Source organism: Columba livia, chromosome 22 (assembly GCF_036013475.1).
Source record: "Columba livia isolate bColLiv1 breed racing homer chromosome 22, bColLiv1.pat.W.v2, whole genome shotgun sequence".
Lineage (NCBI taxonomy): Eukaryota > Metazoa > Chordata > Aves > Columbiformes > Columbidae > Columba > Columba livia.
Genome location: NC_088623.1, coordinates 6,140,525 through 6,168,065, shown reverse-complemented (window position 1 = coordinate 6,168,065; position 27,541 = coordinate 6,140,525). Strand labels below are relative to the sequence as shown.

The 27,541-nt window shown below is 59.8% G+C and overlaps 1 protein-coding gene across 7 annotated transcripts in view; it reads left to right on the top strand.

Moving 5' to 3' along the window:
* ATP2B4 (ATPase plasma membrane Ca2+ transporting 4) overlaps positions 1–27,541 on the top strand; it is a 38,408-nt gene extending 10,867 nt beyond the window's left edge. For 2 of the 7 annotated variants that reach the window (XM_065038975.1, XM_065038976.1), the window contains exons 2-21: positions 5,428–5,879; positions 8,433–8,630; positions 9,292–9,549; positions 10,350–10,475; positions 10,592–10,717; positions 11,041–11,076; positions 12,623–12,784; positions 12,886–13,100; positions 13,192–13,434; positions 13,547–13,788; positions 14,084–14,318; positions 14,669–14,848; positions 15,112–15,199; positions 15,339–15,445; positions 16,204–16,395; positions 16,508–16,721; positions 17,125–17,336; positions 17,685–17,792; positions 18,537–18,719; positions 25,509–27,541. In XM_065038975.1, coding sequence (XP_064895047.1) covers positions 5,684–5,879; positions 8,433–8,630; positions 9,292–9,549; positions 10,350–10,475; positions 10,592–10,717; positions 11,041–11,076; positions 12,623–12,784; positions 12,886–13,100; positions 13,192–13,434; positions 13,547–13,788; positions 14,084–14,318; positions 14,669–14,848; positions 15,112–15,199; positions 15,339–15,445; positions 16,204–16,395; positions 16,508–16,721; positions 17,125–17,336; positions 17,685–17,792; positions 18,537–18,719; positions 25,509–25,814 — 3,627 coding nt within the window. In that variant the 5' untranslated portion in view covers positions 5,428–5,683 and the 3' untranslated portion in view covers positions 25,815–27,541. Of the gene's footprint in view, positions 1–2,689; positions 2,764–5,427; positions 5,880–8,432; positions 8,631–9,291; positions 9,550–10,349; positions 10,476–10,591; positions 10,718–11,040; positions 11,077–12,622; positions 12,785–12,885; positions 13,101–13,191; positions 13,435–13,546; positions 13,789–14,083; positions 14,319–14,668; positions 14,849–15,111; positions 15,200–15,338; positions 15,446–16,203; positions 16,396–16,507; positions 16,722–17,124; positions 17,337–17,684; positions 17,793–18,536; positions 18,720–20,729; positions 20,923–25,508 lie in introns of those variants that run through there. The other 5 variants (XM_065038981.1, XM_065038979.1, XM_065038977.1 and 2 more) reach the window with 5 other exon arrangements.

Below are 27,541 nucleotides of genomic sequence, written 5' to 3'. Positions count from 1 at the left end.
CAGTTTCCCCATCTGCGTGTTGTCATTGCCAGGGAGGTGCTCATGGGCTGCCCTGTCTGCTGGGCACCCACAGGGGCGCCTGAGCTGCCCGGAGCATCCCTGCCTGTCCCCTTTGTCCCCTCAGTTTAAATCCCGTCCTCGCGCCCTCCCCTCCCGCCGCCGGGACGCTGCTCCGGCCGCTCCGTGTGCCCGAGGCTGGGGGGCTGCAGGTGTCGCGTTTGCTGGCGTTCGCTGTCTGTGTGCTCGCGCATTCCTCCGCTGCCGCGCTACCTTGTAAAGCACAAAAGAATAATGAGAGGAGCTGGGGTGATTTAGTGCAGGCGCCGGGAGAGAAATACCAAGGCCTTAGATGGAAACATTCCCCTTGACAGCTCGCCTGGAGGCTCCCTCTTTTTTTCCCTCTCCACCCCCCTGAAATTCCTGGGCTGTGCGCTCTGTGCACTCCTCTGGGCGCTCCGTGGCACCGGGAAGCCCCAGGGGCAGATTCCTGAGCCCCTGACATGGGTGTGCAGGTGGCTTTGGGCACGTGGATGTGTCCCACTTGGGCAGTAGGTTTTGGGGAGCAGTGGGTTTTGGGGAGCAGCACCACAGCTCACTGCATCCCCAATGTTCCACGCCTCCGCAGCGCGCCCGGTGCTCTCCTGCCTCCAGCCTCTTCCCCGCCTTTCGCTGGAGCTAATTGCTGCCTTGGGCATGCAAAAAAACCCAACAGTTTTCCTACCTTCGTTAAGAGGAGGTGAAATACTCGCACAAACGGAGCTGCGGCAGCTGTAATTAGCGGCTGATGGCAGCTGCTGGCGTTCCCTGCGGAGTGGCCTGCGCGGGGAGATGCACTTGTGGAGGAGATCACCTCTGTCTTTCACTTGTGCTTTCCCCATGACCTTGATCCCTGGTGACATCCTTGCTTTTGGTCCCCGCAGCCCAGCGGGAGGCAGGAGAGGAGGAGGAGGATGGTGTGAGGGTGTAACGCAGCTCGGTGCGGGATGACACCCCGTGTTCTTCCCCATCCATGGTCACTTCAGCGCCGGTGTTCGTGTGTTTTGCACCCTGCATGGGGATGAGTGTGCAAACCCGGCTGGGGGGTGGCATCTTGTTTGGGGACATGAGCCCTGACCTGTGCCGTTGCACGTGGCGGCGCTGGGCGCGGGTGCCGGCGGTGGCTGTGTGCGCGGAGCTCGCCGTGTGGTCCTGCCGCGCTCTTGGCACCCGAGCGAGCGGGGAAGCGTGCGCCTCGGCGGAGGCGCGTGGGAGAAATACTACGGGCTCTGCTGCCCGTGGGCTGGTGCAATTCATGCTGCAGTAGCAGGGGAAGGTGAGGAGCTGGTGACGGTGACACCTTGGGGCCGGCAGCTCCTTCCCGCGCCTCCGACAACATGTGTCACTCCACGGCAGGGACCGCACGTGACAGCGTTACACGTTGCCTACGGTAACCGGGTGCTTTTTGTGTGTGTGTGTGTGTCCCCCTCCCACCTCCGGCGTCCCAGCGCGCAGACAGGGGGTGCAGAGGAGTCGGCACCGCGTGGGAGTTTGGGAATTTGAACTCGCCGCCATGGGGCCAGCGGGTCCCGCCATGGGGATGCGGGAGGAGGAGATGCTGCTGTTCCCGGGTGCTGCCGCGGGGCAGCCGGTGGGTCAGTGTAGGAGAAGCCTTGAGCTCCTGCTGACCCCGCAGCGAATTTCCACCGGAGTTGGTGTTTGCGCGGTGAGAACGGCAGATCCCGGGCTGCGGCGTCACCCCCGCGCTGTGCACCGCGACTCGCTTTTCTTGGCTCGGTGTTGCTGCTGCTGAGCCGTGCGAGGCCCCAGCACTTCCTGGGTGTTTGGCTGGTTCCATTTCCAGCTGCAGTGCCCTGGGGGGCACGTTTAGTCCCCACAGTGTTGCAAAATGAAGGCTGGGAGCTTCCTCTCCCACTGCATTCCAAGGAAAATGAGAAGGTGTTGCAGTCATTGAGGTTTCTCTCATCCCGGGATTTTGGCTCGTGCGTTTACCCGTCCCCGTGTGCAGTGCCCTGGGGTGCCGCAGCTGTGGGGCGCGTGTCGCTGGGGTTTCCCACTGGGGAGGGAAATGCTGCCGTCCCCTCCCCGCGGAGCAGCAAAGGAAGTGGATGCCGCGGTGGGAAGAGGCACCAGCGAGGAGGTAACGTCCTGTGGGTGACACGGTGCCAGCCCAGGGGAGCCCCAGTGGGGGACCGTGGCCGGTCCCTTCCTCTCCCGAAACACCCTGCTCCAGCAGCAGCGCTTAATGGCTCTCATGGTGATTTTCCTGGCAGATGCAGACACCCCCGTGGCTTTTCGGCCCCCTCTCCCATCAGAGCATCGCAGCTCCCAGCAGTGCTGGTGGGTGCTGAGCAGTGCCGGGGTCCATGGGAGAGCCAAGAGATCTGCAGCGTCTCTCCCGGGACGTTTTTGGATGAGCAGACAGGGAAAGGTGCTTCAGGGCCATTGTTCTGCTTTAATTGGCTCCTTTGGCTTTTGGAGCCTGAGTGTCGGTCTGTGAGTTGGTCTGTCCATGCGGCTGCGCTCCGGGCTCGGCACCGCCTCTCCGCTGGGGACCGAGCTCGGCTTCGGGTTTCCACAGAGAACAATCTGAAACCCAGGCCAGGGAGGGTAATTTCAGGGTTTGAGGTTTGGTGGTTTTTTTTTTCTCCCCATTTGGCAACATAAACAGCATCCCTGACAGCTTTACACTGAGTTTGCCATGGCAACATACAGCAGCCGTGTGTTCCAACACCCCAGCCCGGAGCAGAAGACGAGATGGACCCGGTGGGTGCTGCCCGAGGGGCTGGATGGCCCAAGGGAGGGCTGGCGTGGGGTGGGGGTAGCGCCTGTCCCAGGGCGGCCGGGCAGGCCTGGAAAAGGTGATCAACTTTGATCCAAATAACCTGAAGTTTGCTCAGTGGGCCCGATCCTGTCCGTCTGGGTTTGCAGTTCTGGGCAGGGCAGATGGTGCTGGGTGTTGCTGCTCTTTGCCATGGTGCTTTCTGCTCCGGATGGTGGAAGTTTGGCAGGAGCTTGGTTTTCCACCTTTTTCGTGGGTGAAATAACCTATGAGCTCGGTCAGGGCTTGTTCCATGTCTGCTTACCCTCCGGGGTGGCCGGGGTGCCCCTGTGGGGTTTGGGCAGAGTGCGCTGAGCTGCGCAGGGATCAGGGACCAGAACTGGCATCAGCAGGACCGCTCGTGGCTTGGCCAAAGGTGCCACATGTGACGTGTCCAGCTGGTTTTTCTTCTATTTTGTCCTTCTTGTCCCTCCCCGAGCAGCCCGCTCTCCTCTCCCCCACCCTCAAACCCAGCGGGTCCCTTTCCTCGTGCCAGCAGCCGCTTCGCTGCCCACGCTGGGGGTGCCGAGCGCTCCTGGGCCCCGTCGCTGGCCGGCGGCCACTCTCCCCAGCCAGGACGGAGGTGTAATGCAGCCGTTTATTATTCCGGGCAGGTTTGTCTGCAGCACCGCATCGGCCTCTCTGCTCCTTGCCAGCGCTCCCTCCTTCCCGCAGCCTGCACGCTCCTTCCCCCGGCTGCCCATCGCTCTCTGGGTCCAGGGGGTCCGTGTCCTTTCCCACCGCCACCCCCAAACACCTCTTTGCCTGCAGGGACCCTTGTCCTGCTCGGGGACACGGTTTGGGATGTGCCAGAGCGCTGCTGGATGATGGGGATGGATCCTGCCCAGCCTGTCCCGTGCTGGTGTGATGGGGCAGAGAGGGGCCAGGAGCGGGTCTGTGACCCCCCGGGCTGGGGCTGGAGGAAGATGCTCCAAGCAGGTGGCAAGAATCTTCCACGGTCCCTCCTGCATCCCCAGGGCCAGCGCTGCGGGAGGGAAGGAGCCTCACGCCTGGGCACAGGCTGGGGATGATCGGTGCCCCGTGGGCTCCTTCAGGGGTAATTATGGGTTTGGCCGTTACAGCATTAATTAACTGTCTTTCTCTTAACCTCTGAGCTCTCCTCAGAAGATGTTAGTTGCTATGAAAGAGGGGAAAATTAGTGTGTTGAGGTGGGGGGAATTATCCTCTTTTTCTCTTGATCAGCAGGAGTCTACTTAATTGGAGCTGCCGTCTTCTACCTCCCGCTGCTGGCAGCTTTTGTGCCTTTAAATGATGGATGAGCTCGGCTCCGCAAGGAGCTGTGGGGTGACCGGGCATGGGCAGGGATGCTGGTGCCCCAGTGGGTGCTGTGATCTCTGCTTTATGGGGCAGCAGCAATGCTATGCCCCCAGGGTGCAAGTTTGGGTGCCACAGGTGCCGCAGTGTGGCGGGGGGAGCGCGTCCCTGTGCTCCCATCCCTGCGGCTGCTGGATGGGACCCTCCCGTGCCGGTGGCATCGCTGGTGTCCCTGGAGTTCAGTTGGTGCCTGTTGCCTCCTGATAACGCCGAGAGCCGCCCTGGGCGCTGCTGGCGGGGAGGAGAGCTGCTCGCAGGGGTGCCTGTGCAGGGAGGGGTTTGCTTTTTGGGGGTCTTGCTGCCCCAGGGGTTGCAAAGCTGGTGTGACCAGGGCTGGAGTTGGGGCTGTTTGCTGTGGGGTGGTGCTGGGACGGCTCCGTGGTGACCTGGTGCCCGTCTGTCGGGTTGGCGAGGGCTGGTGCATCCCCTGTGGGCCTGGGAAGCAGCAATGGGCGTTTTCCATCCTTCTGTTCTTGTCTGGCCACTTGCTATGCCGCCTCTGGATCTCTGTCTCGGTGCTAATGCTGCCTGAGTGGCCATTCCCCTTTTGTTATTCATTTATATCGCTCTAGGAAAGACTTTATTTTCTCACCGTAAAGAGCCTCGCTTGCAGGCTCTTTGCCTCCGCAGCGCTGGAGAGGAGCCGGGAGCATCGCTGCTGGCAGCCGAGCTGGGGAGCGGAGCTGGAGGGCACCTTGGCCAAGAGAAAACCCTTTCCCCCTGGAAAACCCTTTCCCCCTGGGGCCGTGCTGCTCTGCTGCTCCCTCCGTGTCCCGGCTGGCTCGGGGACGCTTGCCCGTACCTGGGGCAGCGCGGTGAGCCGGCGCTCCGGCCGGGACCGCGGCCTGCCGAGGAAGCAGCTGTTTTCCGCTGCCGAGATGTATTTTTAAACTGAAGCAAACGGGAGCGTTTTTCTGGGCCGGGCAGCTGGGGTTGAGTGAAGAACCACCTGGACGCCCTTCCTGCCCGGCCCCATGTGCCGCCGGAGCTGCGGCCGCCGGTTCTCCCTGCGGCACGGCCCGTGAAACACCCTGGGCTGTACCCAACCGGTCCGAGCTCCCTGCAGGGCCAACTTCTGCTCATCCAGGTTTTTTGGTCAGATCGTGCTAATCCCCGGGGCTGGGTGAACAAGCTGGCGCATCCAAACCCCATTATTTCTGGTGGGTGCCTGCTCTTGGGTGCATTGCTCCTGCTCGCCCGTCCCATGGGGTGTGTGCATTTATTAACAGGCCTCCTAATGCCGGTATTCTTGTTTCCCATCCTTGTTTTTGCAGCTCCAGTTGCTGTGGTATCCAGGGAGCCCTCCTCCTTCTGTGGGAGATGCACGCTGGTCGTTGCTAAGGTCGCCTCCGCGGTAACATGCACATCCTGTTTACACCTTTATCCGGAGAAGTTGGGCTTGGTTAGAGGCACCCGCTGCACCTGGGCAGTCCCTGGGGAAGGGACCGCACCGAGCATCCCCCCACCGGACCCTCGAGGGAGGGCACTGAAGGAGCCACCAGCCGGTGTCACCGTCACTGCACCAGCAAGATGACGAACAACGTGGCCGACCACCACCCCGCGAACTCGGTTGCTGAAGGCAACCATGAGGGGGACTTTGGTTGCTCCATGGTGGAGCTCAGGAACCTCATGGAGCTGAGGAGCGCCGAGGCGGTCGCCCGGCTCAATGACTCTTATGGCGGCGTGCAGAATGTCTGCAAGAGGTTGAAGACGTCGCCAGTGGAAGGTAAGCGACCGTCCTGTGGTCTGCGAGGTGGGACCACCCGCTCGGGTCCGGCTGGAGCTGTGCGAGGTTCATGCTGCTGGCTGGGGGGTGAAGGCTCAAATCGCCCTCCTGGCGGAACTCGGAGCGTGGTCCTGTTGTGTCCGTCACGAGTCTTGTGGGAGATGGCTCACTGCATCTCAACAGAATGGTCAGTTAGGGTAGAGAAGGAGGAATAGAAAGAGAAAAAGAGGAGAAGCATCTTCCTGAGGGTCGCCCTGAGGCGCATCCCTGCATCCCTGGGGAGGATGGAGCGAGGCGGGATGCGGGGCTGACTGGCCATAAGAGGGTTGCAGGGGGGTTCCTCTCCGCTGCCCGTGGTTAATGGCTTATAGCGTTAATGACTTACAGCGCTAATGACAGGGCCGCATGCTGTCTGGGTGAGGGGGAGCGTAAAGGTTGGAGTGTGGCTGGGTGCTGTGGAGCTCGTTTGCGGGGTGTCAGCATCTCGGCCAAGGGACAGGCAGGCGGGGGGTCGCTGCTGGGGACGGGGCCGTACCTGTGGGCTCCCCGGATCTGCTGGGCTTCTCGTAAGGACCTGGCTGGGTGCTTCTGAGCATCCCAGGGTTGAGCAGTGGCAGTGATGCTTGCCTGTGGGTGGCAGGTCGCTGTTGGGAGGTTTTGGTGGCAGAATGTCCCCTCTCCTCCCTATGGCCTGTGCTGGCACTTTGGGTCCCCTGTATCGAGGGGAAAGTGCCGGGGCTCCCGGTGCTGCACCCCTTCCTTGGCACTCACAGGGGTGCAGGGGCACAGAGCCCCTGTGTGCAGCACTGAGCGTTTACCTGGGGCTGGGGATGGCGCTGGCAGGATTTGGCTGTGCGCGGTGGCGACGTGGCTGCCCCCAGCCCTGCAAACTCGCGGGTTATTATTAGTGCCGTAAGCTGGGGATTAGCGTGTTTCCCAGCTGTGAGCGGGACCGGGAAGGGGAGACAATATCGGGATGTCATTAGAGAAGGGGGGGGAGTCCCGGTGGAAATACCAAGTCCAGGGCGCAAAACAATGTGCGTGGCCCTGCCAAACTGGGAGCGCGTTGTTCTGGGGGTGGGAGGAGAGGGGAGGGGGAGTGAACCCAAAAGGCTCTGCCTCGGGCTGAGGGTGAGGCCAGGACTGTCCCGCCATCCCGAGCCGCTCCCAGCCTCTGGCTGATGTCGCCGTATCTCATGTCCCCAGCGTGTCCCTGCCTCACCCTCTTGCTCTGGAGGTGAAGCTCCTTTGCCTGTCCCAAACCCCATTCTGTTGAGCCCAGATATCAGAAAAGGCTTTGGAGGAGCCACATTTGCGCTATCCCATGCCCCGTGGCAGCATCCCATGTGCGTCCCACAGCACACGCCGTGTCCACCCGGGCCCTGGCGCCGGCATGAGTCATGCCGCGCTGCTTTGCCATATTTTCCATCCGTCCCGCCGCAGACGTGGGGCGGGAAGTGTTCCCGCATGGGCTGGGAGATCCCGGGATCGTCACGCTGGGTGGGGACACCCGGGCTGCTCTGCCAGCGCGTCCCCTCCCTGCAGCCGCGGGGTGTTGTTGCAGCAGGAAAGGGGGTGCATGGGGGGCAGAATGGGATTCATCCTGCTGCGTCCCCCCCCAGGCTGGGATGCAATGGAGCTGGTGGAGAGGCCTCAGACCCCAGGGGGGCAGTGCTGCCAGGCTGCTCCAGGCACCGCGCTATGTCCGGTGCGTCCCAGTGCATCGCGGGAGCTGGCAGCAGCCCCACAGCGTCTTAAGGTGGAGAGGGTGGGGGGTTACTGTGGGGCTCGGTTACTGCGGTGCTGGACAGGGGTGGCCACTCTCATCTTGCACCCCATCAGCTTTTTAATGGCTTTAATGCAGGGGATGACCGGGGTGGGGGGTGAATTGTCACCTGCCATCACTGGCCCCTGCCCTGGCATGGGAAGGCTGCTGTGCTCACAGTCCTCGCTACCTGGGGGCAGGGGCTCCCCCTTTTGGCCCCGGTCTCCGAGGCTGCTGCATGCAGCTGGGGGGAGCAGCAGCCCAGCCCGGGGGTGTCCTGCCCCTCTCCTTGCTCCCACCTCCCCCTGTTTTCCACAGGAGCAGCCCCATGTGCCCCCCCAACTCCCCACAGGGCTGCTCCAGACCCCGCGGCACATCCGTGGGGCTCAGCCGAGTTCGGAGACGCTCCCGCTGCGCCCAGTGACTCTGAGCGGCGGCGGCTCCTCCGAGCTGGCAGGAGCAGAGGGATCAGGTGGCTCCGGCAGCTCCGAGCGCCGCTCACGGTGCCAGATTTACGGCTAATTTGATGCAGCATGTAAACAAGCCGGCCAGTGCCAACTGGCATTAACTGGCACTCGGGCGCTTTGCGAGGCTGCGGCAGCAGGGAGAGGCGGCTCGGCATGCGCGCTGTCCCCTGCCCTGAGGTGACAGGAGCAAAGCCTTGGCTGCTCCTCGCCTGCACCTTGTGCACCCCCTGGAGCTGCTCCTTGCAGGGCTCCCACGGGTGCTGGTGGGGGCTGCGGGGCAGCTGGGGGGGTTTTCCTCATCTCCATCTCTCCTCACTCCAGGCCTGTCTGGGAACCCGACCGACCTGGAGAAGAGGCGGCAGGTCTTCGGCCAGAACTTTATTCCTCCCAAAAAGGCCAAGACGTTCCTGCAGTTAGTGTGGGAGGCACTCCAGGACGTCACGCTGATCATCTTGGAAATCGCAGCCATAATCTCCCTGGGCCTGTCCTTCTACCACCCTCCAGGCGGTGACAATGAACGTGAGTCCCTGTGCTCCCCACGGTGTGGTGGGGTGCTCGGTGGGGACCCTGCAGGAGCAGGGCTTTGGGACAGTTGCCATCTCCGGAAGGTCACCCCGTTTGTCCCTCCACTCTGGAGCAGATGAGCTCACCCATCAGGTGGTGGTTTCTCCCCATCCTTGGGGTCCTTGCCATGGTGCCACCCCTCCCTAGGGACCTGCGCCGATGGCCATGTCTGGACACAGTTGTCACCACGACGTGGCTCAGAGCTGCTCTTCCTGCTCCTCCAAAAGATGCTCGGACTCCAAGGGGTGTCACCCCCTGTGTGACTGAGCGAGGGCGTTGGGCGAGCGTCCCCTCCGGGTCCCTGAGTCGCTGGAGGAGCCGGAGGCACAGGGAGACGGTGACTCACGGGAGGGTCACGCAGCGGAGGGCGGGCTGGGTGCTGCAACTGGAAATAGAAACCAGTTGTCCCAGCTCCCACCCCGGCTCTCTCAGCCCAACCTCTGCCAAAAATGAAAAGTGAAAAAAGCCTCCGGGGATGTAAAAATGCTCCTGAGAGCAGGGGAAGCCCTTGGACAAGCTCAGGGAGGAGTGACTGTCTTCCAGGCTCTGCTCTGTGTGTGTTACTTGGGGAAAGCGGGTGTCTCTGTGCAAATGAGGTTTCTCCGTCTGAGCGCAGTGTGCGGCCAGTCGACGGGCGGCGTGGAGGACGAGGGCGAGTCGCAGGCTGGCTGGATCGAGGGGGCGGCGATCTTGTTTTCGGTGATCATCGTGGTGCTGGTGACCGCCTTCAATGACTGGAGCAAGGAGAAGCAATTCCGTGGCCTCCAGAGCCGCATCGAGCAGGAGCAAAAGTTCACGGTCATCCGCAAAGGGCAGGTGATCCAGATCCCGGTGGCTGAGATCGTGGTGGGAGACATCGCGCAGATCAAGTACGGTGAGTGGAGGTGGCGGTGGCTGGGTTGTCATACAATCACAGATGGTTTGGGGTGGAGGGACCTTCCCGGCTCCCCCAGTGCCCCAACTGCCATGAGCAGGGACATCTTCACCAGCTCAGGTTGCTCAGAGCCCCGTCCAGCCTGGCCTGGGATGTCTCCAGGGATGGTTCATCTACCACCTCTCTGGCCAACCTGGGCCAGGCTCTCATCACTCTCAGGGCCAACAATTTCTCCCTCATGTCCAGCCTGAATCTCCCTCCTTTAGTGGGAGATGCTCCCGTGCGGGAGCTGGAGCTCTGCGCAGCTTTGTGTTGCTTTAGCAACCTGCTGGTCTCAAAAATGACTCATTTTCACAACCATCTCCTTGTTGGTGAACACCTCCTCAGCAAGGAGACGTCGCCGTTGGGTGAAGTAGGTCCTGCTCCTTGTTTACCAGGGGAGCTGCTCCCATCAGGAAGGAGGTTGATCCAACACAGCGTTGATTTTCACACAGGGCTTTTTCTGCCTGGGTGGGTGATGGGGTGGTGTAACAGTCTGGGTATATTGGGAGGCTTTGAGAAGGACATGATGTTGATTCAGTAAAACCAGGTAAGGGAAAGCACTGTCTAAGAAAAAGGCCTTAAAGAAATGTATTTGTACACCAGTGAAGATTTTGGAGCTATCTGATATCATTTTTAATACCCATCTGTTGCTGCTTCTCCCTCTGGATTTGGTCTGAGAGTGAGTTTTGGGTCCTTTTGCTGGCACACGAAGCCGCCTCCGGTGCCGGGGCTGACCCTGGATCTCGCTCCTGTCACAGGTGATCTGCTGCCGGCAGACGGGATCCTGATCCAGGGCAACGACCTGAAAATAGATGAGAGCTCGCTGACCGGGGAGTCAGACCAAGTCAAGAAATCGCTGGAGAAAGACCCCATGCTGCTATCGGGTGAGGATCCCGGGCTGGGTTTGTGCCGTCAGAGAGGGGGCTGCTGCAGGGTGCCGTGTTGGGGACGAGATGGGACACACAAGTCCCGTCTCACCGTGGCCGCCCCGCTGTGCCAGGTACCCACGTGATGGAGGGATCCGGCAGGATGGTGGTGACGGCCGTGGGCATCAACTCCCAGACCGGAATCATCTTCACTCTGTTGGGAGCAGGAGAAGGAGATGAGGAAAAGAAGGTGAAGAAAGGTAAGGAGATGTATCAAACGTGCTTTTTGCCTTTCTCCCTTGCCTGGGAAGCATCTGCCACTGCGCAACAAGCTACACCCACATGTGTGGGACGCAGTTAGTGCCCGTGACGCAGGCAGGTACGGTGAGCTCTGGCGGGGGGGATCCCTCCCCACTGCCCCCCAGCAGTGTGGGGACGGTGCTGCGTGGTGGCCGGAGGTGACAGGCGCTGCCGGAGCAGCACGTGGCCCTTCGGAGCAGGGCTGTCCCCAGGCTGTCCCACCAGCCGGACAGTGAGCGGGGGTCCGTGTGCTCAGCCCCCCACCCTTTCTCTCTTTGAACAGGTAAAAAAACCGGAGCCCCTGAAAATCGCAACAAAGGTAACCAGCCTCTCCATCCTTTGAACCAGCACCACACTAACTACCGAGCATTCCTCCTTCCTTCCTTCCTTCCTTCTTCTCATCAGTCTGTGCTCTTTGCTGCTCCGGCGGGACTCTCGCCTCGTTGTCCTGGGAGAGGGTGCAATGGTCCCGTGGCCAGTGGCCCCAGCCTGGCATCGCGGTGCCCCCTGGCCCCACTGCGGGTGTGCAGAGCTGGGATGGGGCTGGCTGGTGTCCCTGCATGGGGCAGAGCCTTTGTGCAGGGAGGACAGGGCTCTTCCAGCAGCCTGGACCGCTGGCGGAGCATCCGTGTCTTGGGACGAACTGCATCCATGTTGACACGAGCCACAGCTGTGACCTGGTGGCTCTGAAGCCCTCGTGCCCATCAGGAACTGTCCATTTGCAGGGTTTGTTTGGGCACAGCTGGGGGAGAGATGTGGGTCCCCTCCCGCTGTTCCTGGGGTGAAATGGCCCCTGGGGCTTGGCCAACGTGACAGTTGCACCCTCTCCTCTCATGGCCTCGACTCCGTGAGCGTCTCCTCGCCAGTGTTTCTCACCCTGTTCTTTGCAGGCTGTGGAGGAAGCCCATTTCTGCACCGCTCTCTCCACCTCTCTCTCTCTCTTTCTCTCTCCTCTCAGCAGTTTGAGTTTCCCTCCTTCCCGTCAGACTGTGTCCGGGTGCTTGTTTTGTCCGTGTTGGCTCTGTTGTAACCGTGGAGGTGTCCGATGTGGAGCTGCTGTGAGCTCTAGGGTGTCTCAAGCCATTGAATGAAGTCAGCCAGGAGGGGACAGGTCCTGGGGTGTCCTTGGGCAGCTTTGGGGCCACTGCTGCTTCTCCAGCCCTGACGGCTGCAGAGGAGCCTCCTGGGGGGGTTCTCACCCTCTCCGAAACTTCCAGCTGCCCTGGGTCTCCCTGGTGCAGACCTTCAGCTGGACTAGACCAGCTCTAGCGACTGAAAGCCTGGTGCTAAAACCATGGTGGATGGCTCAGGGCTGGGATTCAAGGAGCTGCCTCATCCCTCTTCAATCTCCATCTGAATTTCTAACCGTCCCCCTCCATCTCACCCCCTCAGCCTCTCCCCTGGCAAGTGACTCCTGCCGAGCTGCCCACAGGGCATTGTGGGGGGACTGGGGATGCTCACTGGGGACCGGGGGGACCAGAGCGTCTCTGGACTCAGCCCAGAGTGCTCCCCATCTGCTGCAGGGCGTCAAGCGGCCCATGGGGAGGCTGGAGGTGACCTGTCCCCACCCCAGAGCCAGGCCAGGGCATTTCTTGCAGCGCTGTGACCAGGGGTCACGTCACCAGTGTCAGCTCTGAGGATCCTGTATCCGTGGGGCTGGGGTAGACGGCAGAAAACTGCCCCATAGAGAGGTGGCAGGGCAGGGACACGAGGTTTCCATGTGCTCAGACGCGTGTGTCGTCGGGAATGGTTCTTGTTCTGGGATTTCTCTCTCTCTCCCACCACCATCTCTCTCAGTGGTCTCCTACAGGTTTTCCTGGTCTCTCCTATTCACACGTGGTGTCTTGTTTTGCCCTGGGCTGTAGCTAAAACTCAGGATGGTGTGGCCTTAGAGATCCAGCCCCTGAAGAGCCAGGAAGGGGTGGAAAATGAGGAGAAAGAGAAGAAGAAGGTGAAGGTCCCCAAGAAGGAGAAGTCTGTGCTGCAGGGGAAGCTCACGCGCCTGGCGGTGCAGATCGGGAAGGCGGGTGAGTGACCTCTGGCACGAGATGTCACCCAGTGGCACGGGGAGAAGGGACCGTCCCCTTCCCCTGCGTCCCCTCACCTGCTGCTCTGTCCCGTCCCCCAGGGCTGATCATGTCGGCCATCACGGTCATCATCTTGGTGCTGTACTTCGTGATCGACACGTTTGGGGTGCAGGGGCGGCCCTGGCTGGCGGAGTGCACCCCCATTTACATCCAGTACTTCGTCAAGTTCTTCATCATCGGTGTCACCGTGTTGGTGGTGGCTGTGCCTGAAGGGCTCCCGCTGGCTGTCACCATCTCCCTGGCCTATTCTGTGAAGGTGAGGCCACGATGCAGCGAGGTCACAGGGGGGATGATGGGGAAATTCAGGCTTTTGGTTCTGACTCTCCTGCTCGTGGTGCCTGTTGCAGAAAATGATGAAGGACAACAACCTTGTGAGACACTTGGATGCGTGCGAGACCATGGGCAATGCCACTGCCATCTGCTCGGATAAGACGGGCACGCTCACCATGAACCGCATGACCGTGGTGCAGGCCTACGTGGGGGACACCCACTACCGCCAGATCCCCGACCCTGAAGCCATCCTGCCCAAGGTCCTGGACCTCATTGTCAATGGCGTCGCCATCAACTCAGCCTACACATCCAAGATCCTGGTGAGCTGGAGGACCACCACCTCCTGTCTTCTGGCCTTCCCACTGCCGGCCATCCCTGCAGCTCCCATCCTGGGGTTTGACATCACTTTTCCTTTCCCTCCTTCCCCTGCAGCCACCCGAGAAGGAAGGGGGGCTTCCCCGGCAAGTGGGGAACAAGACGGAGTGCGCCCTGCTGGGCTTCGTGCTGGACCTGAAGCAGGATTACCAGGCTGTGCGCAACGAGGTGCCGGAGGAGAAGCTCTACAAGGTCTACACCTTCAACTCTGTGCGCAAGTCCATGAGCACGGTGGTGAAGAACGGCAACGGTGGCTTCCGCATGTACAGCAAGGGAGCCTCCGAGATCATCCTCCGAAAGTAACTGTCCTCCCTTGCTGCACGGTCCCCTCCCCGTCCCCCGGGCTTCGGGCTCTCCATGCACCGTGGAGCTGTTTTGGGGGGCTGTGGGGTGAGGGGTGCCCAGCTGCTGTGGAGCAGGGAGGTGAAATCAGGAGGTGCTGCTGTGCAAAGTGTTGAACTCTCTTAGGGTGGCTTTGGTAGAGCTGTAGGGAGCTGGGGAAAGGGGCTGTTTTGGGGCTGGGGAGCGGATCGCTGAGCTGACTGTGTGTGCCACCGCCCATCTCCCTAACTCTCCATCCCGGTCCTTCGTTAGGTGCACCAGGATCCTGGACAAGAACGGAGACCCTCGGGTGTTCAAGGTGAAGGACCGGGATGAGATGGTGAAGAAGGTGATAGAGCCCATGGCCTGCCATGGCTTGCGCACCATCTGCCTGGCCTTCCGCGACTTCCCCGCCAGCGCTGAGCCCGACTGGGACAGCGAGAACGAGATCCTGTCCGACCTGACCTGCATCGCCGTGGTGGGCATCGAGGACCCTGTGCGGCCAGAGGTACCAAACCCCGCGCTCTCCCCCACCCCAACCCCGTGCCTGCGCCAGGAGCCCCTTTTCCTGCTGCTCAGGACCATGAGCCCCTTATGAAAGCGAAGCAGCTCCTCTGTGCATCCCTGCAGTGCCCTGCGCTGCCAGCTCCCTGCTGTGGGCGCTTCTCTCCCATACTCAGACAAAATTACCTGGTGTTGGGGCATTTCCACCCAAACTTTCCACCAGCTGCTACAGGGGGCTGTGCGCAAGCCAGACTGGTTCCACATGCGGCTGAAAGGTGTTTGGAGACACCACATAGGGATGCAGAACCAGGGTGCCCTGCCTGTTTGCCCCCCAACTCTGTCCTTGTCCCCCAGGTGCCGGATGCCATCCTGAAGTGCCAGCGGGCAGGGATCACTGTCCGGATGGTGACAGGGGACAACATCAACACCGCCCGTGCCATTGCCACCAAGTGTGGCATCCTGCTGCCGGGGGAGGACTTCTTGTGCCTGGAGGGGAAGGAGTTCAACCGGCTCATCCGCAACGAGAAGGGAGAGGTGGGGGAACAGCCCGAGTCCCGCTCTGTCGTGGCGGCCTCTCCAATGGCCTCAGCAGTGCCTGGCACTGAATCCTGCTGGGTTTTCCTTGGATAAATGCAGCTGGTCCCTCCGCTTGCTGGGATCCTCAGCCAGAGCAGCCGCAGGGCTGTGCGGGTGGTTGGAGGCCAAGGCACTGTCCTGTCCCTTTGGGGTTTGCTCTCTGGTGGGGCAGAAGGCTTTTGGGGGTCCTGTCCCCCTCTCACACGTGCCTTGTCTTGCAGGTGGAGCAGGAGCAGCTGGATAAGGTCTGGCCCAAGCTGCGGGTGCTGGCGCGCTCCTCCCCGACGGATAAGCACACGCTGGTGAAAGGTGGGTGCCTGCCAGCTTTTCACTGGCTGCATCTCACCGGTGCCTCGTTCTGCTCTGCCTGGCTGCCTTCACAGCATAATTCCTGCTGGGAGGCTGCCCCTGGGGGTTGTTTTCTCTGAACTGCTTGTCTCCGTTTCAGGAATTATTGACAGCACCGTTGGTGACCAGAGGCAGGTGGTGGCGGTGACCGGGGACGGGACCAACGATGGCCCGGCTCTCAAGAAGGCTGACGTTGGCTTTGCCATGGTACGGGCAGGCGGTGGGTTTTCCCCGGGGGCGGCTTTTGCTCTCCGGGGTGAGGAACTAACAGCACACTTGGCTGTTCTCAACACTTAAAGTATTTCTATCTGAGATGGATCTTGCAAATCCCAAGGGAGCTTCTCCAGGAAAGCACCAGGGACCCAGCTCCTTTCAGGCATCACTTCGGTGCCTTTAATCACTGCAAAGCGAGCGCCTCTGTGTGCCAGCGGTGAGAACCGCAGAGAGCCCAGCTCCTGCAGAGCAAACCGCGTCCTCCTGGGATGCTGCAGGTGTTGCTGGGGGGGCTGTGGGGCTGCCATCCAGTTCACACGGGGTAGAAGGCACCAGGAAGGCACCGGGGCTTCAGGATGCCAAATTCTTTCTCTTATTTAGAGGTCACAGCTCTTCCTTGCAGCAGAGATGCCCGTGTTTCCTGGCATAAGGAGGGCGCTGTGTTTATAAGCTGTTTTCCAGCTTTGCTGCACTATGGTCCCTTCTGGGCACTTGGTGACAGGCTGTAAAGCTGCTGGTGGCTCAGAGCTGTGCTCCAGAGCCGGGGTCTGTCCTTGAAAGCTTTGCTGCTTTGGAGCCTCCGCTCCCTCGGGTGCATTGGTGCGGCCACAGCAGCACTCGCCATCCAACGCAGGACTGGCGCCGGCTCCTCTGGCTCCGGGGGATTTTTCTCTCGGGGCTGCTTCTGGGCAGCCAGCAAGTGTGGAGCTCACCCCATGACTCACCCCATCGCTTTCTCCCTGCTCCTCAAGGGCATCGCGGGCACGGACGTGGCGAAAGAGGCTTCGGACATCATCCTGACGGACGACAACTTCACCAGCATCGTCAAGGCGGTGATGTGGGGACGCAACGTCTACGACAGCATCTCCAAGTTCCTGCAGTTCCAGCTGACCGTGAACGTCGTGGCCGTCATCGTGGCCTTCACGGGCGCCTGCATCACGCAGGTGTGGGGCCGTGGGGCTTGCTGGGGGGGAGAAGGGAACTCCTGCGGGATGAGGAGTGACGAGAAGGGCAGTTTCAATGGCATGATGTGGGGTTTTTCCCCTGTCTCTGCAGGACTCTCCCCTGAAGGCTGTGCAGATGCTGTGGGTGAACCTGATCATGGACACCTTCGCCTCCTTGGCCCTGGCCACGGAGCCCCCATCCGAGTCCCTGCTGCTACGCAAGCCCTACGGCCGCAACAAGCCACTCATCTCGCGCACCATGATGAAGAACATCCTGGGACACGCCGTGTACCAGCTCACCATCATCTTCACGCTGCTTTTTGCAGGTGAACTCTCTGGCCTCGTGGAATGGTGGGGGAAGAGGAAAGAGGCAGAGTCCCAGCCCCGTCCCTCGCCAATACTGGGGACCCCCCTTGGCGAGGACAGAGCTTATTTGGTCCTGGATGGGAAGTGGAGGGGTGTTAAGGGGGAGGATTTACGCTCAGGGTGTGGGGCTGCTCCAGAGCCCTCTGGGTGCAGAGGCAGTTTTAGCCAGGGTAGCAGCTTTTCAACATTTTTGAGGAAATCAGGGTTCAGTGGGGTTAGCATGGGCGGCTCCAGCTGGGTCAAGGGAGCTTCAGCAAGAGCCTGGGATCCTAATTCCACCTCCAGCAGCACAAAGCAGAAGCAAGGAGTGGGATCTCATTTTTCCCTTCCCCATCCCCTCCCCAAACCGCCTTGTCTGCTTAGGGGAGAAGTTTTTTGACATCGACAGCGGCCGAAATGCTCCACTCCACTCCCCGCCCACTGAGCACTACACCATCGTCTTCAACACCTTCGTCATGATGCAGCTGTTCAACGAGATCAATGCGCGCAAGATCCACGGGGAGAGGAACGTCTTCGAGTCCATTTACCGCAACCCCATCTTCTGCACGGTGGTGCTGGGGACGTTTGCAGCTCAGGTAAGGGTGCGGGGACAGGCTGGTGGGGCTGGGAGGGGACCGTGCTGCAGGTAGGACCTGTATCCACTGCAGGCACTGCCCACAGCTCTGTCCTGTGTCCTTGTTCGTCTCCAGCAGCTTCTCGGTGATGCAAAACCTGAATACTGGGGTGTAGAGTATGTGGGGAGATGCCTGAGCCGGGCAGCCAGCGCACCTCTGGTGTCCTGGGCAGTTCCTGGCCCAGATGTGAGGTCCTGCTCCTCTTGTGATCCCAGGGAGGGACGAAAAGACGTGTGGCTCTAGGAGATGTCTTTGTCCTTGGCTGTGCTGTGCAGCCCGTGGAGTGACTCGTTCTCTCCTGTGCTCTAGATCATCATCGTGGAGTTTGGTGGGAAGCCCTTCAGCTGCTCCGGGCTCACCCTCAGCCAGTGGTTCTGGTGTATTTTTATTGGAGTTGGGGAGCTCCTCTGGGGCCAGGTAAGAGCCAGTCTGAAAAAAATAGCATTTGCTTCCACGCTGCAGCCCTTCCCTTCCCGCTCCCTCGCTGCCCGTCTTCTCCCCAGGATTGTGTCCAGGCAGCTCTGCAAGGGGGTGATGCCCCACCCCGGCACCACAGCACCAGTGAGAGCAGGAGCTCCCTGAGTGACCCGTTCCCACCCTGCTTGCAGTAGGGCACATCCATAGAACGATTTTGGTTGAGAGAGACCCTCAAGATCATCGAATCCAACCATTAACCCAACACATGTCCTGAGAACTTCATGTCCGTCTGTCCAACCCTCCAGGGATGGTGACTCCAGCACTGCCCTGGGCAGCCTGTTCCAATGCCCCACAGCCCTTTGGAGAAGAAATTGTTCCTAAATCCAACCTCAACCTCCCCTGGTGCAACTTGAGGCTGTTTCCTCTGCTCCTGGCGCTTGTTCCTGGGGAGCAGAGCCCGACCCCCCTGGCTCCAAGCTCCTTTCAGGCAGTTCAGAGATCAGAAGGTCTCCCCTCAGCTCCTGTTCTCCAGCTGAACCCCCAGGTCCCTCAGCCGCTCCATCACACTTGTGTTCCAGCCCCTCACCAGCTCCATTCCCTTCTCTGGACTGTCTCCATGGGTGCTGTGTCTCGCCTGCACTCTGGCATCTCTCAGCCAAGTCCTGGCAGCTCATTGCATTGTGGTGGCTCCGTGCTGCTGCAGCCCATGGGCTAAGGAGCCGCTCTCTCCCCACCTCTCCCCAGCTGATCTGCACTGTCCCAACCAGCCGCCTGAAGTTCCTGAAGGAAGCTGGACACGGCATCACCAAGGAGGAGATCCCAGAGGAGGAGCTGCCTGAAGACGTGGACGAGATTGACCACGCGGAGATGGAGCTGCGGCGCGGGCAGATCCTCTGGTTCCGGGGTCTCAACAGGATACAGACACAGGTACCGTGGGGCGGCGGGTCCGGGGGGGCTCTTCCTTCTCTCTCTCTTTCTTTCTCTTTCTTTCTCTCCAGGGGCTCTGTGTGGAAAGAGGCGACGGCTGCTGCTCAGAGGATGCCATCGCCTCCTGGGCTAGACTTTTCCCACCACCTGTGCCTTTGGTTGGGGAACCAGGACAGCCTGGTTTTTGGGGACAGCTCGGGGCGTGGAGGGTCACCGGGCTGTTGTGGTGCAGAGCAGAGTGTCCCACGGGCGGGGGGCTGGATGTGCTGCCCACAGGCCCCCTGCACAGCAGAGGAGGGGCTCAGGAGCTGCCCTACGTGTGGGACAGCGTGGAAGCTGCTCCTGGTCACTGCTGGGATGCTGCTCCCAGGGGGATCTGCCAGCAACAGACCCTGCTGGTCTCCCTCTGGCTGCTCTGTCCTCCCCCATGGCCCTTTGGCCAAGGGCTCTTGCCACCCCTCCCTGCCAGCTCTCTGGAGCTCTTGTCCCTGCAGCACAGAAGGGGAGGAGAATCAATCTCTTTATATGGTTTTTCCATATGTTTCTCTCTGACTCAGTTTTTCCTGAAAGGGTGTTTTTTTTCCCCCAGACTGGTGGCTGGGCAGGGCAGGGAGAGCTCCCTGCACCAGGTCCCTGTCCCTCGGCTTTTCCCGAGGCCGGGGCAGAGCTGCCCCATGGAGGGGACGCTGTGGGTCCCCAGCAGCTCCTGGCAGCCGGGGCTGCTATGTTACCTTCCATTCCTCTTCCTCTGGGGCCAGCACAGCAGCCGTGTAGTGCCCTGTTAACTTTGCTCCTCCTCTGTAAGATGTTGCCTTGATGGTTTCAAGGCGAGGTTCAGCCTTGTCCCCACCAGCTGGGAGTGGTGGGGGGCCCAGGGCAGCGCTGCCCGCTGGGGGTGCTGAGCTGCCAGCTCATTCACAGGAAAGATGCGCTGGGGAGCACTGGGCTGTTTCGGGAGCATTGGGCTGCTTCGGAAGCGCTCCAGGTGTGTTGCATGTTTGGTGGGTACGAATGGCTGCAGTACCGGTGACCAGATGTGCAGCCAGAGCCTTCGAGGTGTCTCCGTGCAGCTGCTGGGGACCTGGGCTGGAACCAGCTCTTGCAACATGCAAAATGCTCCTGGACGTTGGGATGCCCTGGAGCCTGTCTGGTGGCTCCTTTCCTGTCTGTGGTGCTCTGCACATCAAGCAGAGCAGCCGACAGGTCCAGCCCGAGCGTTTTGTGGATTTCTGTCCCGAATCAATGTGTCTGAAGCGAGAGCCAAGGACTCTTCCCCACGTGGGGAAAAGATAGTCCCTCCATGGTGGGAGATGGAGCTGCAGTGTGTGAAATACCTGCAGGGTGAACAGAGCTGCCAGTGGGTCTGGAGTGTCCCAGGTGTCCTGGGGCTGTGTGCTCTGCCAGTGACAGTGACAGTCTGGGAAGCCACAGTGACTTGTGGCTGCTGCCCGGGTCCTCCGGCCTCGCTGTGCATCCGCAGGGGCCAGTGGCCCATCACCAAGGGGCTTCCTCGCTGCATCCCTGCCAGCTCTGCTCCCCAGCCCTGCGCAGAGCCAGCGAGGGGCCGAAACCTCCTCCAGCCCCCCAGCTGCTGCGGGAGCTGCGGATCCGCGCTGTGTCCCAGCGTTCACCCCCCGGCTCTACATCCCGGGAGGCTGAGAGACCAGAAACCCTTTCCCAGTGCAGTTTTCTGGACCACCAGCTTCCAGCTCGCACCTCTGCCCACCCTCTCTCTCTCTGCTCCTCCTGCAGATTGTCGGATAACCTGAGGTGTTTCCTCTGTCGCTCCCTCCCAACGCAAATCTCTTTCTTGGTGGTGGGACAGTCCCTGCCCTCTCGTGCCTGCGAGACGTGGGGAGCACAGGGTGGGGGGCGCTCTCCTCCCCACCTCTCCGTCCTACTTCTTCCTTGCTGTCTGTGTGTCTGCCCGCCCTCCCTGCTCCCTCGTCCCCATCCCCTCTCCCTGTCTCTGGCCGGGGCGACGCTATCTCACTCTCTGGTTCTTTGCAGATGGACGTAGTTTACACATTCCAGACCGGCGCCTCCTCTTTGCAGGGAGCCCTCAGGAGACAGCCTTCCATCGTGAGCCAGCACCACGATGTAAAAAATGTTTCTAGCCCAACCCATGTAGCTCTTTCCTCCGTCAATTCCACTCCCACCACTTCTGCTGTTGCTGCTGCTGCTGCATCTCCTCCTGCGGGCAGTGAGTGATAGTCTATTACAATGCATGATTCTAATAACCACAGAGAGCACCTGCACCAACCTAACCCAGCCTGTTCTCTCCCCCTCTAAACCTTGACTCGCACACTGATTTCCAAAACGAAGGATGGGGTGGGGAGAGCATTTGAAAAACCAATAATTTTTATACTGTTGTATATTTAACAAGTTGGCGATACTCTCTGGTCCTTCCACCCCAGTCCTTGTTGCTTCCTCCATTTTTACATCTTCTCCTCCTTTGCAGGACTGGTGTATGAGCGCACCCCCACGAGGGGTGCAAAAATTGGCAGTTCTTGTTAAAAGAGCAACTAAAAGCATTGCTGTGGAAAAAAAAAAGCAACTAAAAGCTGCTCTTTCCCGGCTCTGCCCAACCCCAGGAGGCCCGGCAGGGCAGGGCTGGGCAGAGGCGCCGCTTCCCAAGGCTGTGCGGCTCTTTGGGGGCCGAGCGGCCGCTCGGGCCGTCCCGCAGCTGTCACTGCGCTCCGGGGAGCGCTGAGCCGCACTGCCGTGCTGCCTGCACGCCCCGTGCCATTGCACACAGGCCAGAAGGTGCATTTACTTGCTCCTGGGAGCCCGGATGGTGTGTGAGAGCAGCCGGTTGCTGCGGCTCAGCTGGCCAGCGGTGACACATCAGAGCCGCTGGTTTGTAAGCAAATCAGCCTCCCCTGTCCCGACTTGCATGCGGTGCGGGACGGCGGAGCGAGCCCGCGCACGTCGGCGTGCCCCTCGCTGCCCCGGAGCCCTGCGGGGACGGCACGGGGCTCCACGGGTCCCCGGTGTCACCGCCACAGCAGCTCCCGGGTGCTTGTTCTGCGCACGCTGGTGCTGGTGGGCGCAGAGACACGCGGCGCTCTGCACGCAGACGGAGGTGGACGAGGTCAGTGGCAAAGCCGGAGCCTGGCTGCGGGTTTGCAGCCCAAGGAGAAGCCCGTTCTGGTGCTGTGCCCCTCTCCGCGCTGCCGTGAGCTGCGCAGACGGGCTGGCGAGCACGTGAGCGCCAATTCTCTCTGCAGGGCTGTGCCAGGCTGTGAGTAGGTAGTGTATCTTTACCAGATAATTGGCTTTTTTTTATTGCACAGTCATTTTCTGTGTTCTCTCCTTATTAAAGAAATACCCTTGGTGACTCGTTGAATAGCTTTCACTTTCCACTGTTTATACACTGTGGGAGAGAAGAGAGAATTTCTGATAATTTTGTTTTCTCTCTATTTAGCCGACACTGATGCTCGAATTTTTTTTGTTTAACCCCGAAGTTTCCGAAGCAGCACAGCTGCCTTCTGCTCCCGACCGCATCTGTGCACCACCAAGACTTCCTAATGGGAAGAAGACCTGCTTAGGGGGGTCTCAGGGCACTGGGCTTGGGTGGACAAGACCAAAATGCAGGATTTTTTGCAGTCTGTGGATTAACGTTCTCCCCGATTTGCAGCAAGGGAATAGATCGCTTGGATAGCTTGTGCCCTCCCAGGCAGCAAACAACTCTACCAGGAGCTAACCCAGGTCGCTAAGTCTTCCCTTGGTTTTCTGCCTGGACTTCTCTCTGTTTCTCTGCCGCTTCCCTCCCCTCTCTCCAAGCTCCGCTTCCCCCCGTACGGATTAACGGTGTCCCTCTGTCTTCCACTGCACTTTGGTGGGGCTGGACCTCGCAGCCCCTCCTGCCCCGTCCCTCTCGGGGATGGAGGAGCGGGAGGTCAGGGATGACCCTCGGGATGTGCTGTGCAGCGCTGAGCTGGTCTCCGTGAGGGTCTAGAGCTGGGCAAAGCAAACGGGGGTGAATGGTGGAGGCTTCATGCAGAAGATGTAATTTCCACCTCCGTGTGAGCAGTGGGGTTTGCCCAGCACGTTGCGGTGCTGCAGTGATGGTGTGAAATGAGAATAAATGCCAAACTTGGAGGTTATGCTGGTTGCAAAGGTTTCAGATGGAGAGGAGGTGGCGCTGAGCTTTCAGCTTGCTTGGGGAGAATTTCATTTGTGTTTGCGCTGCCTGGCTCATTCAGAACACATTTCCTTGCTGTTACCTTCCTTTGACAAGGGAACAGCTGAATTAATTTATCAGCAGTTGCTGGCAGAGATGGTGAAATGAAAGAAAACCTGGGGAAAGCTGCAGCACAAGTAATGGTGGAGCTGCGGGCAGGGATGGGGCAGGGTCTGGACTCAGAAGTGTTGAGGTGTGGGGCAAGGACAGCGTCTGTGGAGCTGCTCCTTCCCCTGGGCTTGGACTAGACTGGCTGCTCAGTTGCTTTGGCATCACAGAGGCTCTCGGTAGCTTGTTTGGGTTGGTTACACTTGGCTTAGTTGGTTTTGCACACTGATTTTAGGGGTCAGTGCTTGCAGTTGCAGTTCTCAAGATGCTGATGGTGTGACAGATCGGTAGAAGGTGGCCCGCTTGGCGCTCTCCCGTGTGCTGTGCACCCACGCCAACCACTGCATTTATCCAGGATCTTAATGTGTCGTTGGCGCAGCAAACACAGCTCCGAATTGCTGTTCCCACCTCCGTCAACCTTCATTTTCGCAGGCCAGCTGGTGCTCCGGCATCACGGGGGTACCTGGCCCACGCTCATCTCATGAGTGTCTGTCATCCAGCTCCCGTGTGTGTGCCAGGGCTGGTTTGTTCCCAGCAGGATGTGCCGGGCCGGTGCCAGGGATGTGCCGAGCCGGTGCCGGGTATGCCCTGTTGCTGCCCCGTGATGCAGCACCACCTCTCCGAGCCAGATGGAGAGTGGACTCAGGGCATCCCTCATGCGTGGGGAACCCTGAGGCATCTTGCAGGTAAACCCTCCAGGGTTCCAGGCATGAGATTCTTCTTTTAGTAACTTCTCCGCTCTGGTTTTGTGAGTGTCATTTGTGCTGAGACCAAAGATCCGCAGGAGGCTCCCGCTGGCTGCGCTGGTTGGTGACTTTCCTGCCAGCCTTGCCCGTGTCCCAGACCCAGGGGGTGGTTTAACCCGGCTCAGCTCACCAGGAGAAGGGCTGTCGCCTCTGCTCCCCCACCAGACCCGCAGCCCCTTCACCAAGAAGTGGCAGAACACACACGTGTCTTTATTTGCAAGGAGATATCTGAATCGTTCTCCCTGCAGCAGCTCCGCACACTCCTTGGCTGGGTGCTGAGGAGGCTCTTGGTGTCGCGCAGGGATGCTGTGGAGGAGCACCCCTTTTCGTGGGGTCTGGGGATCTTCTCCCTTTGGCGCCCCAGCTTCAGTCTGCAGGGACACCGACAGCAGGCGGGGGACATGGGACGGGGCTTCGCGGGGCAGGGGACAGAGCAGGACGGCTGGCACTGCTATGGGGACATGTTTCTGTCCCACTCACCGCCTGGCATTGCTGAACAAAGCCTCATGGTGGTCTGGAGCGTTTCCTCAGAGAGGAGGAGTTGAGCAGATCTGGTCCAAAATCAGCTCTGCTTAACAGAGCAAGGACTTGTGTTGCTCCTGTAAAACACGGGAGAGCTTGTGCGGGATGCCCAGCGCGTTCTGCCGCACACGACGTGCACGTGCGGGTTGTCGAGGTCGTGCTGGGGCGCAGAGCTTTGCCGCAGCCCCTGCCCCAGCCCTGGCTGGACCCGGCGCTTGTCACCCGTCCAGCTGAACGACTGTGACTTGGCTTTGAGGGAGGGTGAGATCTGGAGGGGCTCAGGGCTGGATTTCCAGAGGAGCTGGAAGGAGCAGCGAATCCACCGCTGCCCGCCATCCCCACTGGTCTCCAGACCAATCCTGCCGGTGCCGCGGAGGCGGCAGTGCCGTACCCCGCTTGTCCAGACTGGACTGGTGCGTTGAGCCCGGCTCCCGGCGGGTCTCACAGGGGCACTGCAGGGCCAGGCTTCCAGCAAAGTTTGGGATTGTGTTTCGTGCAGAGCACCCGAAAGAATTCGCTGCCTTTGGAAACCGCTGGATCTCTGCAGCATGTGGGTGTAGGGAAGGGTCCCGGTGCAGTTGTGAGGGGACGCTGGCACGGAGCTGCCTTCCTTCTTGCATGTGTACCTGGTCCGGTGTTACTGGCCATGGCATCCGCTCGGACCTGCTGCTTCACACGGGCTTGAAAAGTTTGTGACGCCTTTTTAAAGCCCGCTCCTTTCTATAGGCCTGAAAGTGGCACAGAACACACACACATCGCTCCCACAGTAGCGTTTTTTGCCTTGAAGTGAACCCACTGTTTGCCTAACCCACCTCTTTTTTGAGTTGTAGTTCCACATTTTTGTCCTCGTTTATACACACAGATACGCGTGCGCACACATAACGACAACTAATACATTTTGGCTTCCATCCATTCAAAGTGATCCGGGGGGGCGTTTTTTGAGTTTTTTTGTGTCTTTTCTTGCAGCTTCTGAAGTCGCCCCATAGGCGGTGGGTTCCCCATCACACACCTAGTGCCTGAGTCTGCTCCATGTTGGCCCTCCTAGTTCACCGTAGATCTCTCATTTTGACTCAGTTGTCTGTTCAGTGGTGATGTTGATGTTGTTGTTGTGCTTTTTTGTTTTATCGTGTCTTGATTCATTGTTGTACTTTCTCCTGGGAGCTCTGGCCTCTCGTAGCCACTACTGACTCTTCTTTTGTTTATCCCGCACGCTCCCGCCTCCGGCAGATCAAAGTGGTGAATGCGTTCCGTAGCTCCTTGTACGAAGGCCTCGAGAAACCCGAATCCAGAAGCTCCATCCATAACTTCATGACTCACCCGGAGTTCATCCTGGAGGAAGATGAGCCTCGAACACCATTCCTTGACGGCGCTGAAGACGACCCCGAGACTGACGGACTCAAAAAGCGAGGTGGGGGTAGCCTGGGTGGATCTACACCCCTCAACAGAAATAACAATGCAGTGGACAGCGATCAAGCTGAGCTCACCGTCCCGGAGCCTGACAGCCCCTTCCACAGCTTGGAGACATCGGTTTGACCTTAGAACTTGGAACCCCCCTCCTCCTCCTCCACCTTCGCCCTGTGTGATATCGGCACCAGTAACTGATCACACACTGCGGTCACTTCATGTCAAACTGCTCATACGTATATCATGTTGGTGTTTCGGTTTAGTTGTTTTTGTTTTTTTAACCATTATTTAGCAGTGAGAACCAGAGTACCACCATGCTGGGTGTTGGGAGAGCGGCTAAGCCAAAATCGCGCATCTCCATGCCCGATTTTCAGTGGTACTCGCCCAAGCGAAGCAGACAGGTTATTTCCTCTCCACGAGTTCGGCTCCATGCGCCTGTAGGGGGTTTTCACTTTGAAAAGAAATGCATGTTCCAAGCAGGTTCCCGTTGCTGTAGTCTTACACGCACGCTTCCAGCCGGACGGCTGGGCTGCACTTGTGACTTTGGTTTTTCCACTTGTTTTTAGGGTTTTCTTCTAATGTTGGGGTTTGTTCTTCGCTTGTGGGATTTTTTTCCCCCCAGCAGTGGGAAGTGGGGGGGGTTAGTGCAAAAGTGTAAAAATAAACAACAGAACCCAGCCAGGGGAAGGTGTTTACTCACAGGCTGACGGATACAGGGATGTACACCAGTCTTCCACCTTGAAAAATGGTACCCAGCCTCTCCCGTTCCTCCTCTGTGCGCGCACACGCGTTTCTCTCTCTGTTCCCAGATCGGTAGACAAGGAATTTGGTGACTTGGCTGTAACCTTGCTGGATGTAAGAGAGTGTGGTTTTTTCTACAAAGCGAGGTGGAGGTGAACTGGCAGTGGAGAAGTGAAGAAAAGCCCCATGGTTGTGGGAAACAGGGCTCCCTCCTGGGGACCCCTCAGAGCCGCATCTCTGCTGCTCTTGAACAGCTGGGAAATTGTTGGTGAGAGCTTTGCAAAGCTTTAGCAGCTCTGGCCAGCGGGAGCAGAGGGACTCTCGCCTGTTTTGTCTATCCCGTTGGGTTAAATAACCCGTCAGCCTCGGAGTGCGAGCTCGGGTGGACTGCTGGGGAGGCCAGAGGATGCTCCGGCTCTGCTGGGAGCGTGGGGTCGGTGCCAGCGCACGGGTCGGCTCCCGGGCGCCGGAGGGGATGAGTCTGGTTGTCTCTTTAGCCGGTAGGGTCGAAGGGAGGACCCTTGCTTTCCGTAGCACTTGTGCGGCTGCTTTGCCAGGGGAGATGATTCCTCGCAGAGGCGGCAGGTTGGCTTCCAGGGAAGGTCCCATGTGGAGGCTTCGCCTCACTCGCTGCCATTTTTTGAGGGTCGTCTCTTCACCCCGCGTTGTGCTGCTCCTTGTGCTCCTGTTTGGTGAACATCCTGGGCTTTGGGTCCCGCGTGTCCTGGGCACGTTGGCTCTGAGCTGCCCCTCCTGTGGAGCTGAGCAGGAGCAGGACCTGGCTTTGTTGGGCTGAGTTTCTCCCCGTGGGCTCCTCCCCGTGTCCCTGGGTCTCTGCTGCCTTCTCCTCCCCTTTGGCTCGGGTGGGAGCAGAGGGAACCCGGTGTAACCGGCTCACCGCGTCCCTGCCCAGGCTCCATCCCGGGAAGCAGAGAGCTCTCAGCGAGGGGCTGGCTGGTTGTTTCTTGGTTGTTTCCCTTTCCTTTCGGAACGCACAGCCGACTCTCCCGTGCCTTCTCCGAGCACTGCCTGCAGCACCGCCTGCCACGCCAGGGCCACCACTTTGCCAAGAAATTAAGTGTTCCTTAAAAAAAAAAAACAACGACAGCCGCAAA